The sequence below is a fragment of the Pan troglodytes genome, chromosome 14, assembly GCF_028858775.2.
Source record: "Pan troglodytes isolate AG18354 chromosome 14, NHGRI_mPanTro3-v2.0_pri, whole genome shotgun sequence".
Taxonomy (NCBI): Eukaryota; Metazoa; Chordata; class Mammalia; order Primates; family Hominidae; genus Pan; species Pan troglodytes.
In genome coordinates, this window is record NC_072412.2 from 106,028,457 (window position 1) to 106,044,015 (window position 15,559).

The 15,559-nt window shown below is 41.4% G+C and overlaps 1 protein-coding gene across 2 annotated transcripts in view; it reads left to right on the forward strand.

Annotated features, from left to right (window-relative positions):
- PCCA (propionyl-CoA carboxylase subunit alpha) overlaps window positions 1-15,559 on the forward strand; it is a 446,563-nt gene that overhangs the window by 332,278 nt on the left and 98,726 nt on the right. For both annotated transcript variants that reach the window (XM_001149000.7, XM_063792625.1), the window contains exon 20: window positions 6,714-6,812. In XM_001149000.7, coding sequence (XP_001149000.5) covers window positions 6,714-6,812 — 99 coding nt within the window. The remainder of the gene's footprint in view (window positions 1-6,713; window positions 6,813-15,559) is intronic.

Below are 15,559 nucleotides of genomic sequence, written 5' to 3' on the forward strand. Positions count from 1 at the left end.
TCTTCAAGAGCCGGCCTCCCCTTCTCTCTGCTCCATCCACACGGGTTTCAAACAAGCTTAGCTCTTTCTCACCTCAGGGTTTTTTTCTTTCTTTTTTTTTTTAAATATGATATTCCTTCTAGAATATTCCCACACACCCATCACTAGCATACTTAATTCCTACTCACCCTTCCAGTCTTTGCTCAAGATCACCTCCTCAGAGAGGTCCTTCTTCCTGCTGACAAGTAAAGAATAATGAGAATTCAGAAGAGGCTATAGAAATTGGCTGGGCGTGATGGCTCACGCCTGTAATCCCAGCACTTTGGGAGGCCGAAGTGGGCGGATCACTTGAGGTCAGAAGTTCGAGACCAGCCTGGCCAACATGGTGAAACCCCATCTCTACTAAAAATACAAAAATTAGCCAGGTGTGGTGGTGGGCGCCTGTAATCCCAGCTACTTGGGAGGCTGAGGTAGGAGAATTGCGTGAACCTGGGAGGCGGAGGCTGCAGTGGGCCAAGATTGTACCACTGTACTCTAGCCTGGGCAACAGAGCGAGACTTTGTCTCAAAAAAAAAAAAAGAAAAGAAAAGAAATTGCTGAAGATTTGTGATTTTTCACAATACAGTTTTAGTAGTCAGATTATAGAAGGTTATGGGGAAAGGTGTATGGTAAGAAAATAGCTGCAGAGAACTTGTTTTAGAACCTGTCAGAGAAAGGAAGAGACACAGTTAGGGAGCTATGGAGTTGTGCATGTGTTTGAAAGCAGAGGCGAGACGCCAGTGTAGACTGAAAGCTGGAGAACAGCGAAGTTAAAAGGATTAACTAAGAACAGAGAGGGCATGAGATGTGAGTGAAGGAAAGAGCATGGCTGGTTAGGCAAGAAAATAAGGACTTGGGCCTATGGCTTCGATTTTGGTAAAGAGAAGAAGTCATCTGCTGAGAGTAGGGGGCAGGGTTATAATTAATGTAAGTTTGGTGCACTTGAGTCCTTGGTCAATTTCAGGGCAAATTATAAAATCTTTGTTTACATTAGCATGGCTGCTAAACACCTCTAGCGTTGTGTCTTTGGATACTTTATGAAATACAGAGTTTTTTGCATAATTTAAAATACTCCAGTGTTTTCACAGTGCTAAGACATTTTGATAATATTGTCTGCCTTGAAAGGAGCAGATTTTACTTGTGCCTCAGGATATTATGTCATTTATCACTTCACTTTTGGCTTATTTTTCTTTTTATCCCCACACTGAATTTGATTTAATTTGTTAGCTTTTATTGTCAATTAAAGGCAAAATGTCAAAAAGTTCTAACCTCACACAGAGGTATGTGAGCAAAACACTCACTTTATAATATTGGAAATAGCCATATTAGAAATTAAATGTCTGAGGTCAGATATGGTGGCTCACGTCTGTAATCTCAGCACTTTGGGAGACCAAGGTGGGAGGACTGCTTGAGCCCAGGAATTCGGGACCAGCCCTGGCAACATAGTGAGAACCTGTCTCTCCAAAATAAATTAATAAATATATAAATCTGGAGGTGGTAGCTCGTGCCTGTAGTCCCAGCTACACGGGAGGCTGAGGTGGGAGGATCACTTGAGCCTGGGAGGTCAAGGCTCAGTGAGCCATGATCATGCCACTGCACTCCAGCCTGGGTGACGGAGTGAGGCCCTATCTCAAAAAAACAAAGACATTAACCATCTAAATACATCTGAAATAAAAGGGCTTTGTAACCACAGAATTATAGATGTAGCAGAGATATTTGACCTTGTTAGTTCAGGTCTCTTTCAGATGAGGAAGAGAGATTATCTGAAACACATTGTAAAATTTGGTGTTGTAGTTGAAGTCTGTAAATCTACAACCAGAGAAATAGAAATTAGTATCCACCTGTTAACTCAAATGCAGTTTAAAAAAAACAGCTACGATTTATTGTGTGCCTACTAGTGAAAGGTCTGAAGTGGTTGTTGATTGCATATTGTAATGACAGAGAAAATGAGCACACTTCACTTGAAAAAAAAACTTTAGAGTGGATGTAGTGGCTCATGCCTGTAATCCCAGTACTTTGGGAGGCCGTGGCGGGCCAATCATCTGAGGTCAGGAGTTTGCGACCAGCCTGGCCAACATGGTGAAACACCGTCTCTACTAACAATGCAAAAATTAGCCGGGCCTGGTGGCAGGCGCCTGTAATTCCAGCTACTCAGGAGGCTGAGACAGGAGAATCGCTTGAACCCAGGAGGTGGACGGAGGTTGCAGTGAGCTGAGATTGCGAGACTGTGCTGCAGCCTGGTCCACAGAGTGAGGCTTAAAAAAAAAAAAATTAATGTACTGTATGTATATATGGTACAAAGTTCAAAAAGTCCAAATGGATTTGTGGGGAAAAACAAGCCCTCCCTTTCATACCTGTTCCTCGGCTATTCTGTCGCTCTTAAGCATTTGTCCAGAGATACTCTTTGCATTTAAAAACACAAATGTGTAGTTATTTTTTTCTTAAAAAATGATAGCACACTGTATACACTATTCTGTATTTTCTTGAAAATGGTTTCAAATCAATATGTATAGAGATGACTCATTTTTTTAAAGAAGGGGCACTAAGTTTTTACATTCTACAGAATATGTATTTATTTGATATACTTTAAGGAAATCTTTGCTGGGTGTAAAATTGGGGGACAACATTTCCTTTTTTTTAGTACTTAGACTATATTGCTGTGTGGTCTTCTGTATCTGTGTTGCTTTTGAGAAATTAGACTGACCTGAGTTTTTTTCCTTTCTTGTACATGATTTCTTATTTTTTATTTTTTATTTTTTTTGAGATGGAGTCCCGCTCTGTCGTGCAGGCTGGAGTGTGGTGGCGCGATCTCAGCTCACTGCAACCTCTGCCTCCCAGGTTCAAGCGATTCTCCTGCCTCAGCCTCCCGAGTAGCTGGGACTACAGGCACCCACTACCATGCCCGGCTAATTTTTGTCTTTTTAGTTGAGACGAGATTTCACCATGTTGGTCAGGCTGGTCTCAATCTCCTGACCTTAGGTGATCCGCCCGCCTCGGCCTCCCAAAGTGCTGGGATTACAGGCGTGAGCCACCGCGCCCAGCCCATGATTTTTTATTTCTAACTTAATACCTCCATACTTTCTTTTTATTCTTTTCTTTTCTTTCTTTTCCTTTTCTCTTCTCTTTTCTTTCTTTCTTTCTTTCTTTCTTTCTTTCTTTCTTTCTTTCTTTCTTTTCTTTTCTTTTCTTTTCTTTTCTTTTCTTTCTTTCGACAGCATTTTGCTCTGTCGTCCAGCCTGGAGTGCAGTGGCAAAATCATGGTTCAGTGTAGCTTGGAAGGCCTGGGCTCAAGCAATCTCCCCTGCCTCAGACTCCTGAGTAGCTGAGACTACGGGCACTGGCCATCATGCCTGGCTAAGTAAAAAAAATTTTTTTTGTAGAGATGGGGTCTCACTTTGTTGCCCAGGCTGGTTTCAAACTCCTGGCTTCAAGCAGTCCTCCTGCCTGGGCCTCCCAAAGTGCTGGGCTTACAGGCGTGAGCCACCATGCCTGGCCATAATTCTTTCTCTAGCCTTAAAGTTCTATAAACATAATCAATCCACAAATTCCAGGTTTTACTTATTTTGACAAGTTTTATCCTGTTATGTATCTTTGAATGTACATTTGTTTTTTTTTGCTTTGTGAGCCTCTTTGGACGGTTACATATTCTTTCTAACCCCCTTCCTCCTCCATATCTGTTGTCTTCTCAGTAAATTGGTTTTATATTGTTAGTCTTATCTATTTCATTTTATATGATTTCTTCAGTCCTTATCTTTCTTTTTAGTCACATTTATTCTATTTTTGGTTGCTTCTTAATGTGGCTTTTATCTCAATAATGTTATTTTTCTCTCCATTTTTTTCTGAGTTCTATCAGCTTGACTTTCATTTCCTTCTGTTGTTGTATAATCTCTTCTTTGAACCTTTGTTTTTCTTCTTTGAGCTCTTTTTTTATTTTTATTTTTTTAAGAGGGGTCACGTTTCCTATGGTTGCCTTTGAGACTTTGGAGAACTATTTATCTGAACTCTTCCTGTGTTTCTTTGAGTAGTTCTTGTGTTATATGCTACTAATTTACCTTTTTCTCTGAGTTTTTTTTTTTTTTCCAAATTGTATGCAGACATCGGGTATTGGTTGTTTTCTGAGTGTTGTTTATGTTGAAATAGGGCGGGAGGGTAGGTGAAGCAGGCTACAGCCTTTTTTTTGGACACGTTACTTAGTCATTTCTCACCAAATCTGTTATTTAGTTTGAAAGGGTAGGCTGGTTCTTCGTGTCAGAGTCTATCACGAAATGCCACCTCCACTCCACATCTGCCCCTTCAGTCACCCTTGACTGAAGAGTTGCATGTACACAGTGGATCTGGCATGGTAACAAGGATTCTTCGGTTCAGCCAGCCCACCTTTCTCTGGTATTAACCCGTGGTTCAAAGAGACATTCTCTACTTCTCCTTTGGCCTATACTTCCATCTAGATTCCCTCCTTGGATGCTAGCATCATTAGAATCACTGTATCTCTTATTCGGGATTATGCATCTGTGTATTGCTGGAAGCCTGAGAAGGCCTGTGATGGCTTTCCACACATCCCTTGCCCCGCTTAGTACTGGCAGATAGGTTTCAGTTTATGGTTTGGAGTCATGATAGCTTCCTTGTTTCAGTTGTGTAGGGAAGTTGCAAATTTCTACTCATGACTCATTGTGTAGATGATGAAATGTAGTGTATTTTCTATCACCTGTCATCTTTGTCAGAGGCCCTCTACCTTTAGTAGTGGGTGGTGGGAAGAAAAATTTGTGAGTAAACAGGATCTTGGCCTCTGTTGGTTTAAACAGTCTCTTTGGGGTAATGTGTTTCAGTTTTCTTCTATCCCCAGCTTCTGCTGAGGTGAGGTCTGGGAGCAGTGAGAGAGGCCTTTGGGAATGATGCTTAGATCTGCCTCGCGGCGCTGGCATGGGGAGAACGTAGACTCACACGCAGTCTTCCTGAGGCTTTGCTGCGAGGGCCTGGGTGGGTAACCACTGAGTAACATCTCTCGCTGTTGAGGCTTTGAAAGCCTTGAGGAGGCTTCTCCTGTCCTTAGACCTACTACAGTCGGCCCATGGGCTCTGCATCTGTGGATCCAACCAACTGCAGATATTTGGGGGAGCGGGGAGGAAAAGATTTGGATCTGTACTGAATAGGTACTGCCTTCCCCCCCCCCCCCATCTTTATTCCCTAAATGATAGAGGATAACAACTATTTAGATAGCATTTACATTGTATTAGGTATTATAATTCAAAGGTATTATAGGTAATCTAGAGGTGATTCAATATATGGAAGAATGTGCCTGGGTTAGATGCAAATACTACACCATTTTATATCAGGGACTTGAACATCCCCGGATTTTGGTATCTGCAGGGCGGGGCGGGGGTGGTGCTCCTGGAACCCGTCTCCCATGGATTCCAAGGATCAACTGTATTTGCCTGCAGTCATCATGGAGTTCCCCATACTGTGTGGTCTTCATCCTGACCCAGACCTTCACTGGTCAGAACTTCTGGATTCCTATCACGATGTACTTGGGTTATTTGCCCAGCCCCTCCCTCCAGCCATGCTGCACTGTTGCTGCCACGCCATATTCAGAATGCCACAAAACTGAGCCCTGGGCTTCACTGCAAGCCTGCAGCCTCCCCTACACTGTGTCCCAGAAGCAGATCTCTTGCCTGGATATTTTTTAGGGCACCTGATACTTGTCAGAATGTTTTCAGCAGTCTTTGTCCACTGCCACCCCCGCCCTATCCCCAAGGGTCCAGCAGAAGAGGAAATAGTGAGGTCTCTGATAATCTGATTTTAATGAGTATCTTTTAAGAGAAATAAGTGATAGTGGGGGAATTGTTAGGGATCATATATCATAGTTCTGCTGCAGGTTTATTTGGAAACTTGAGCAAGATTAAGTATCACCTTGTTAGGTTGTCTACCATATAATAATAATGTCATCTGTAAGCCTCTCATATTAAAGAGTTAGGGAATAAGCATCAGTGAGTGAAAGGAAGAAAACCAATAGTACTTTCATTTTAAATTAGCTATGATTTTTAAATTTCCATTACTTTTATATTTATTTGGAAATTATTTTTTTTCTTTTACGAGTATCCCTGTTTTGAAAGATTATGGGTCTTTTTTTGCATATTCATGAAGGATGACTGGATGAAATCAGTCATTTATGATTGACAGAAATATGACAGAACTTTGCAAAGTTTGAATGGACTTTTGATATTCAACACCAAAGAATTTTGTCTAATTAAAGCTTCTGTTTAATTAAGATAACAATGCATAGTCCTTCATTAAAATTAACACAGAAAAAGTTCTTCCTTGGTCCTTGGAGAGGATATTATATGCAAGCCCTGTTGTGTGGGTTGCAAGATGTCACTGGAATTTATATGCATTACTTGTCTAATTGCAGTAAATGTAGCATGTCCAGATAGGTTTCGAGTTAGAAGGCTGTTTGTTACTTACGGAAATCACTTGAAGCCTCAGTACCCGGAGGCAGCTGTTCACAGGTCCTTCACCTCTCCCCAGAGATGACTGGGAAGACGCTGTTGTTGGACCCTGTCTTTCTTGGCTGGAGCAGTAAACATGACAGGTTGTTTGGGAGCCATCTGTTTAAAATGGCTGCTGCTTTGTATGCAGCAATGAACTTGAGATCAGTTTTCTGTCTTTCTTCATGGTAATGGTCTTATTTGGTGTCACAACAGGTGGAAGTTGATGGGTCGAAACTAAATGTGACCAGCACGTGGAACCTGGCTTCACCCTTATTGTCTGTCAGCGTTGATGGCACTCAGAGGACTGTCCAGGTGAGTGTTGTAAGGATTTCCTTAGAGGGCCTCCTCAAGTCCAGAATCCTTGTCAGCACCTGTGTGGCTAATACTTAGAGCTATAGGAGGGAAAAGCTGTATTTTATTCACCTTATACTTTTTACGGTTGAAAACTTTTTCTTTTTTTATTTTAGAGGATCTTAAGTTTTAACCTGAGCATTTAATGTTTTCTTTTTTCAGACAATCCAAGAAGGTTCATGTATTGTACTTTGTTGTAAACAAGGAATTCTGCAGGCTTTTCTAAAACTGCTAGATTAGCTGTTTTTTTTTTTTTCCTCTGTGGGTTTTTAGTTGTAAAATACAACTTACTTTGTTACCTTTCTTTTCTGTGCAGTTGAAATTACGTAGTGTTAGGCTAGCAAAACTTGTTTTATTCAGGTTGACTTTCCACAGCTCACTGATGTCCTTTAAAAATTTAGTAATCTTAACTTATTAATCTTTCTTTTCACCTCAGTATAAAATGTCCTGCCTTGAGGAGATGCCTTGGAACCCAGAGTCGATAGAACGTTTTTTGTAACCTGTGACTTCCATCTTAAAGTAGAAAGTTATGCAAAGAGATTCTGCCAAAATTCTTCACCTTGCCTCATATTTGAGGTTTAGCGTTTTAGGGGAAAAAAAAAAAAATCATGGAACATGTGGCTATCACAGGCTAATAAAAATCTAGCCCCACCCATAGCATTAAATGCTCATTCTTTGTTCTTTTTTATGAAAATCATCTTAACTTGATTTTACACAGGAAACTGGTTTTAAAAACCTTGAGAAGTCAGGATAATCACAGATTAAGACTACTTACTCCATACCTGATTCTTATCTACCTCTATGAGAGACCGGGATAGTGGACATCAGAATCCACAAAAAATATGTGATGACTGAACTGATTTCTAAGTCAGTTTCAATTGATATATTATCTCTATGGTTCCAAGTAACCTTGAACTCTTGGTAATGAGCCCTATATTTTGACTTTGGTTTTGTGACTTGTCCCAGTATATTTTTTCTCATTTTTTAAATTTTCTAACTCCTGTCTTTTCTCATATTTTATAACTTAACTCATATTATATAACTTTATATAATATTATATCAGTATAAATTATGAGTTGAAATATTTTAAGACTCTTGAAAAAAAAATCACTACATAATTTCACATTACTTAGATCCATGTATTATTATGTCTTTAAAAACTGTGGTGTCTGGGCACGGTGGCTCACGCCTGTAATCCCAGCACTTTGGGAGGCCAAGGCAGGCGGATCACCTGAGGTGAAGCGTTCCAGACCAGCCTGGCCAAAGACGGTGAAACCCTGTCTCCACTACAAATACAAAAATTAGCCGGGTGTGGTGGCGGGCGCCTGTATTCCTAGCTACCTGGGAGGCCAGGGCAGGAGAATCACTTGAATCTGGGAAGCAGAGGTTGCAGTGAGCCAGGATCACGCCATTGCACTGCAGCCTGGGCAACAGAACAAGACTCTGTCTCCAAAACAAACAAACAAAACAAACAAACAAAAAACTGTGGTTTTGTTATACTGGTTTATGTTCGATAGACTGTACAGTGCATCGAATATGTTATGGCTCAAGTGTTTGTCAGAGGGACATAGTGTTAACTCTCAGTAGTCAGAAGAAAGAGGTACAAACTCCTATTATGCAAATTTTTTGTATTGTGTTACTTTCATCATCCTTTTCAGTGAGTGTGCAGATAGTTGTCTTGATGGCACTTTTACATGTAGAATTTATAGCTAGATTAATATGGATACATACGTAGAATAATCAAAAATATTTTCCCTAGTGTAGGGATCATGTTCGGTAAATCCCTTTTTAATCCTGTAAGTACTTTGCTACTAAAAGAATTAATGTGTCTGAAATAAGTGACCCCTTAAAGAGAGATCCCTTAACTCTTAGGAAGAGGTCGTTGCATCAAGTTAAGTACTCTCTAATTGGAAGGAAATAAACTCAGAGAGGTAAATGGTGTACTAGGAAAAACAGTCGTTTACCTAAAAAAAAAAAAAGGTAAGGAGAGTTTTTCCTTGTGAAAGGGGATGGATTTTATTTACTTTCTGTAGGCATTAGCATTATATCGACTCTTTCCAAAAATGTAATGTGGCCCCTATGAAGATAATAACAATTGTAGTAATAATAAATAACACACAGTGCTTACTGTGTTATCAGGTGTAGTTTTAAGCATAGTACAGATATGAACTTCTTTGATCTTCACAATTGTATGAAGTAGGTGCTATTTATAGTTTTATAAATGAGACAACTGAGGCTCAGAGAAAAGTAAGTGACTTACTCAAGGTCACCAGCTAGTAAGAGGTAAAGCCATGATTTTTTTTTTCTTTTTAAATGAGACAGGATCTCGCTCTGTCACCTAGGCTAGAGTGCAGTGGCACAATCTGGGCTCACCGCAGCTTTGACCTCCCAGGCTCCAGCGATCCTCCCACCTCAGCCCCCCAGGTAGCTGGGACTACAGGTGTGCCTGCCACCACACCCAGCTAATTTTGTTTATTTTGTAGAGATGAGGCCTCACTATGTTGCCCAGGCTGGTTTGGAACTCCTGGGCTCAAGCAACCCCGCCTCCTCCCTGACCCCCCCTACCCCCCCACGCCCACCCCCACCCCCCCCACACACCCTCAGCCTAGATCCATGATTTAAATCCGAGCAGTCTTGCTGTAGGTGGGATTCTTGCCATCAAGCATTGCAGGATGCTGAGGCAAGCTATGTAACTTCCTGGGCATCACAAAGCTAGGAAGAAGCAGAGCAAAAACTTTGTCCGTAGCAGTCATGTGTGCTTTCCCCCACTATGCTATAGTACTTTGAGATTTTTCCTATCACATTCTTCTTCAAATTATAATTACCTGTCATTCACGCTTTAAACCAGAGATGCTTAAACTTTAATATGCTTCAGAATCAACTAGCAGCCTTGTGGAAACTCAAGTTGTTGGACCCACCCATAGCTTACTCTGATTTAGCAGGTCTGGGCTAGGTCTGCATTTCTGGCAAGCCGCCAGGTAATGCTGCTGGTCTGGGCCACATTTGGACACCCTCTGCTTTAAACCTTTGTAGTCAGAGAATGAGCTGAGGAGTGGTGTGCCCCAGCAAGGTGGGTAGGAACCGAGTCACACGAGCCTTATTAAGGACATAGGAGAGGCTCTACTTTATCCCTAGGTCAGTAGGGACCCGTGGAAGAGCTTTCAGTAAGGAAGTGATGATTGAACAGAATTGTAGCTTACGAGGTTTTTTTGGTTTTTGGCTGCTTTGTGGAGAGTGGCTTGAAGAAGCATGAGGTGAAGATTGGAGGCAAAGAGAGAAGTCAGCAGATGTTAGGGATTCGGAGGTGAGAAGTCTCAGCAGCTGTGGGGATGAGGGCACTGTGTGCAGAAGGGATCTGCAAGCGTGACAGGGGAAAGAACTGGTGGCTTTACAGTCATCTGCTGATTTCTCTTCTGACCACCGTTAGCATGGGCAAACCTCCAAATTCTATTCCTGACTCCCCCTTTTCTCTCTCCGCTTGCTTCCTGGGCTGCATTGCTCCAAGAGTTCCAGCTTAACACCTCCAAGCAGATAGCTACGAAATGCAATTTTAAGTGTTTGTGTATCTCTTTGCAATTGTTTATTCTGAGAAATAAGGGATGAATATTACCAAAGGCATTTTTCAAGTGATTTTACAGTAATCACTTGAAATTGATTACTGTAGGTACTTTAAAGTAATAACTACAATTCTTTTTTCTCTGGATTTTTGAGCATACATATAAACTTTATATTCTTAAATAGTATTAAATATTACTATTTATCATTAACTTGTATCATTAAATTTTATTATTAAACCTCATTTAATATAAAATAATATGTATTATTATTATTTTGAGACACAGCCTCCCTCTATTGCCCAGGCTGGTGTGCAGTGGTGCGATCTTGGCTCACTGCAACCTCTGTCTTTCGGGTTCAAACGATTCTCTTGCCTCAGCCTCTGGAGTAGCTGGGATTACAGACACGCACTACCATGCCTCGCTAATTTTTTTATTTTTAGTAGAGATGAGGTTTCGCCATGTTGGCCAGGCTGGTCTCGAACTCCTGACCTCAGGTCATCCACCTGCCTCAGCCTCCTAAAGTGCTGGGATTACAGGTGTGAGCCATCACACCCAGCCAAAAATATCTATTATATCTATATAAAAGCTAAAGAATGACCCAATGAAAACCTGTTTACCCACTATCTAGATTAAAAAAAAGAAAACAGGCTGGTCACTGTGGCTCACGCCTGTAATCCTAGCCTTTGGGAGGCCAAAGCAGGCAGATCACCTGAGGTTCGGAGTTCGAGACCAGCCTGACCAACGTGGAGAAACCCCTTCTCTACTAAAAATACAAAATTAGCCAGGCATGGTGGCGCATGCCTGTAATCCCAGCTACTCAGGAGGCTGAGGCGGGAGAATCCCTTGAACCCGGGTTGTGGTGAGCCGAGATCGCGCCATTGCACTCCAGCCTGGGCAACAAGAGTGAAACTCCGTCTCAAAAAGAAACAAACAAACAAAAAACCAAAACATTATCAGTGCTATTTGTATCATTCTTCCTTGATTAAATCCTCCTTTCCAGTGTCCCTGAAGAACACCATTATGAGTTTTAAATTGATCACTACCTTGCTTTTCTTTAGGGATATTTACGAATACACCAACACTGTGAGCAGTATCTTGTTGAGCTGCTCTTGTTTTTGAACCTTGTAATTGCCCCCATCCTCTCTGTGTTCCTCCAGGAGTTGTCTTCTCCCCACCAGCATGATGTTTGTGAGCCTGGCCCATGTTGCTGCCTATAGCTGCAGTTTATCTACTTCCATACATCATATTAATATTACCACCAATTATTTATTCTCCTCTAAATAGACATCTGTGTTATTTTCCTTATTTTGTTGTCACAGTGATGCTTATATGAACACCCTACTTCCTGTTTCCTCTTGACATAGGAGGTTCTGCAGGTCATGTGCCGGTATAACAGCCATGCTGTGGGGCCTGTGCTTTCTCATTCCTGCATGGCAAGGCCAGGTGGGTTTCCCTGTGTGGCTGTACCAGCTTATGTGCCCCTCAGTAGTGAAGATGATAGTCACAATGAGAACAATGAGCTAACCTTATTCTGTACTTAACTATGCCCGGCACTGACTGTTCTAAGCACTTTGTATGTATGAATACCCCCCAAAACCCAATAAAGTATGTACTAGTGTTATCCCTCATTTTGTATTTGGGAAAACAGAAGCTTGTAGAGGCTAAATTGCTTTCCCATCTGGTAGTAAATGGGAGTGCCAGAATTTGAACCAAGGAATCTGTGCCCTTAACATTTTTTTTCACATCCTGGTGAACCCTTGGCCTTCCCAGACTACTTAGGTTTTTCCTGTCTGGTGGGTTTAGATGGCATCTCATTATAGTTTTAATGTATACTTCCCTGATTAGTATGACAATGAACATTGAAAATATATATTTATTGGCTCTCTTGTTTTCTCTTCTGTAAAATATCTGCTCATGACTTTTGCCCACTTTTTAAATTGGATTATCTTTTTCTTATTGACTCATAAAAGTTCTTCCTGTGTTACGGCTCCTTTTTGTCATATGTGTTGATAAAGTAGCTTCTGTTTTTATTGTTTTAAGTTATCCAAGTGAAGTTTTAAGGCAAGATTTAATGTCAGAATTTTCAATATTTTCCTTTATGGTTTGTGTGTTTTGCGTTTGTGTAGATAATCCTGTTCTACTCCTAAGCTCACAAAGATACCTATATTTTCTTTTAAACCTTTTTAAATTGTGCTTTTCTAAGTTAACTACTTAATCCTCATGGGATTGATTTTTGTACATGGTATGAGTGGCTCACGCCTGTAATCCCAGCACTTTGAGAGGCCGAGGTGGGTGGATCACGAGGTCAGGAGATCGAGACCATCCTGGCTAACACAGTGAAACCCCATCTCCACTAAAAAATACAAAAAGTTAGCTGGGCGTGGTGGCAGGCGCCTGTAGTCCCAGCTACTTGGGAGGCTGAGGCAGGAGAATGGTGTGAACCCAGGAGGCAGAGCTTGCAGTGAGCCGAGATCGTGCCACTGCACTCCAGCCTGGGTGACAGAGTGAGACTCCATCTCAAAAAAAATAATAATAATAAATAAAATAAAATACAGATACCAGGCCAGGTGTGGTGGCTTAAGCCTGTAATCCCAGCACTTTGGGAGGCCGAGGTGGGTGGATCACCTGAGGTAAGGCGTTTGATACCAGACCAGTCTGGCCAACATGGTGAAACCCTGTCTTTACTGAAAATACAAAATATTAACCGGGGATGGTGGTGCACACCTGCAGTCCCAGCTGCTCAAGAGGCTCGACCCCTGCACTCCAGCCTGGGCGACAAAGCAAGACTCCATCTCAAAAATAAATAAATAAATACATAAATAAACAAACAAACAGATAACTCGTTATGCCAGCACAATTTAATGATAGTCGTGCTTCTCTTCCCTTACTACCTTGCCACCACCTCGCCTTTCCAACCCCGAAATTCTTTAAAAGCGGTTTCTGTGATTCTCAATTAATTGTAAATAAAAAGATGATTTTTCGCTTAATACGATCCTCAGTATATTTGCTTCTGTGAGCTCCCAGTCAGTTGCACTCTTTCATTTTTTGTTAATCTTTCGGAAACCCTTAGCCAAGGGCATCAGATGATATTCGAGATACACCTTAGAAAAACATGTTTGTGAATCAACAGGCAAATTGGGAAGTATTCATTTAGGGAAGTAATGAGAGCTAAACATGGAAAATTAGGCTGGAGGACCAGATAGTGAATGAGAGCCTGAAGAATCTATGCTTTTCAGTCAGCAGTGGAGATATTACAACTTTTTGCAGAGTACAGTAACGTCCATCAAAATGCCATTGTAGAATATTAATGTGTCCTCATCATAGAGGAGGGGTTAAGGGATTGAAGGGTGAAGTGGAGATGGAGTTCATGTAGAAGACAGTCCTATTACTGCCTTCATCCTCCACTAGGGTGCAAGCAGTGTAGAGAAAAAGGGGGTTGAGTTTGAGAGAAACCTATGTTTCCATGCATAGAAACCACTTTCTGTTTCTATGGATTTGAGTACTGTGGGTATGGGTACCGCCTATAAATGAAATCGTATAGTATTTGTCTTTTGTGACTGGCTCATTTCACTTAGCATACTGTCTTCAAGGTTCATCCAGGTTATAGCATGTGACAGGATGTCTTTCCTTTTTATGGCTGAATCATATTCCATTGTGTGAATATACTACATGTTGTTTATCCATTCCTCTGTCAATGGACATTTGGGTTGTTTCTACCTTTTGGCTGCTGTGAATTATGCTTCCATGAGCATGGGTGTACAAATATCTGAGTACCCCATTCTTTTGGGCATATGCCCAGAAGTGGAATTGCTGGATCACGTGGTAATTGTATGTTTAATTTTTTGAGGAACCTCCATAGTTGCTGCACCATTTTACATTCCCATTAGCAGTGCACAATAATTTCAGTTTCGTGCCATCTTTGTTAACACTTGTTATTTTCTGTTTTGTTTTGTTTTTTAATAATAGCCATCCTATTGGGGGTGAGGTGGTATCTCATTGTGGAGCAGGACTTATCTAGATAGTAACTGAAGAAAAAGCATTCCGAATACTTCTAGGATGTGTCCTTCCTATATTGGTATTACTCTGTAACCAGTTCACTGCACAAGTGGCACTTTTTTCCGTCCACGTAGAAGCAAGTTTCTTAGAGCTGTTTTTTTTTAAACCCTTTATCTCAGCTTCTTTCCTTCCCATATATAAAACCACATACCATTCTAACAGTCTGTAATGTTGCTACCAGGTAATAAACAAGCCATACTGCATTTGGGAGAGGAGGGTGTGTTTCAAAGTCTAGTTCATTGTATATCAAAACTGGTAAAACCTCTCCTCTCTAAACTCAGTTTGACCTCACACTGAGAAACCTTTACTAGTGCAGAGGAGAATGTTGCTTTCTTCTTGCTTGCTTTATATTGTAGGGGCAAAAGGGTGTGATCCCACTCCTCCCCATCATAAGGGTGTCCATGGCAGACACTCCTATAACAAAAGACAGGTTAACAAGAGAAAAGTATAACTGATTTATTTAATCAAAGTTTTATGTGACATGAGAGTCTTCAGAACAGAGATCCAAAGATACAAGGAAAGCTGTCCATTTTAATGCTTAGGTTTAATGAAGAATGGGCAGCCGTGTAAAACTGATGGGACAAAGAATGTAAGTGAATGCTAGTAGCCTGAGAGGAACCCAGCAAGGCCTATGTTCAGATCTTCCTGGCCTCTCTTGTACTATTTCTTCCTCCCAGGTATGGGACAAGACCTATCTGGGATGACGGTCTTGTGACCTGCTACTGTTGTAGAGAAGGGTAGGCCAGAGAATTTCTTTATGAGCAGCTCTTAGAAAGGCAGGGAGGGGTTAGAGTCCTGTTTCTGGTTTCATAGTTGTCTTTGCGGGAGAGGAATTCTGATGTCTGTGACTCATCTCAGGAGAGAATGAGGGGTGAGAGACAGGAGGGCAGAAGGTCAGAGACCTTAGTTCTGAGGTTACTTCTGAGGCCTTCTCTTTGGGGTATCATTTTCTGAGCCTCAACAATACCCTTTTCTACTTCAGAGCTGCTATATTGGGTCTCTCAGAATTTGCAGTATGGGGTAAAGATGAGAAGAGCATGGCAGGAAGAACCAGGTTTTCTGGGGCAGAGGCAACCTGGCATTCACTCTCTTGGG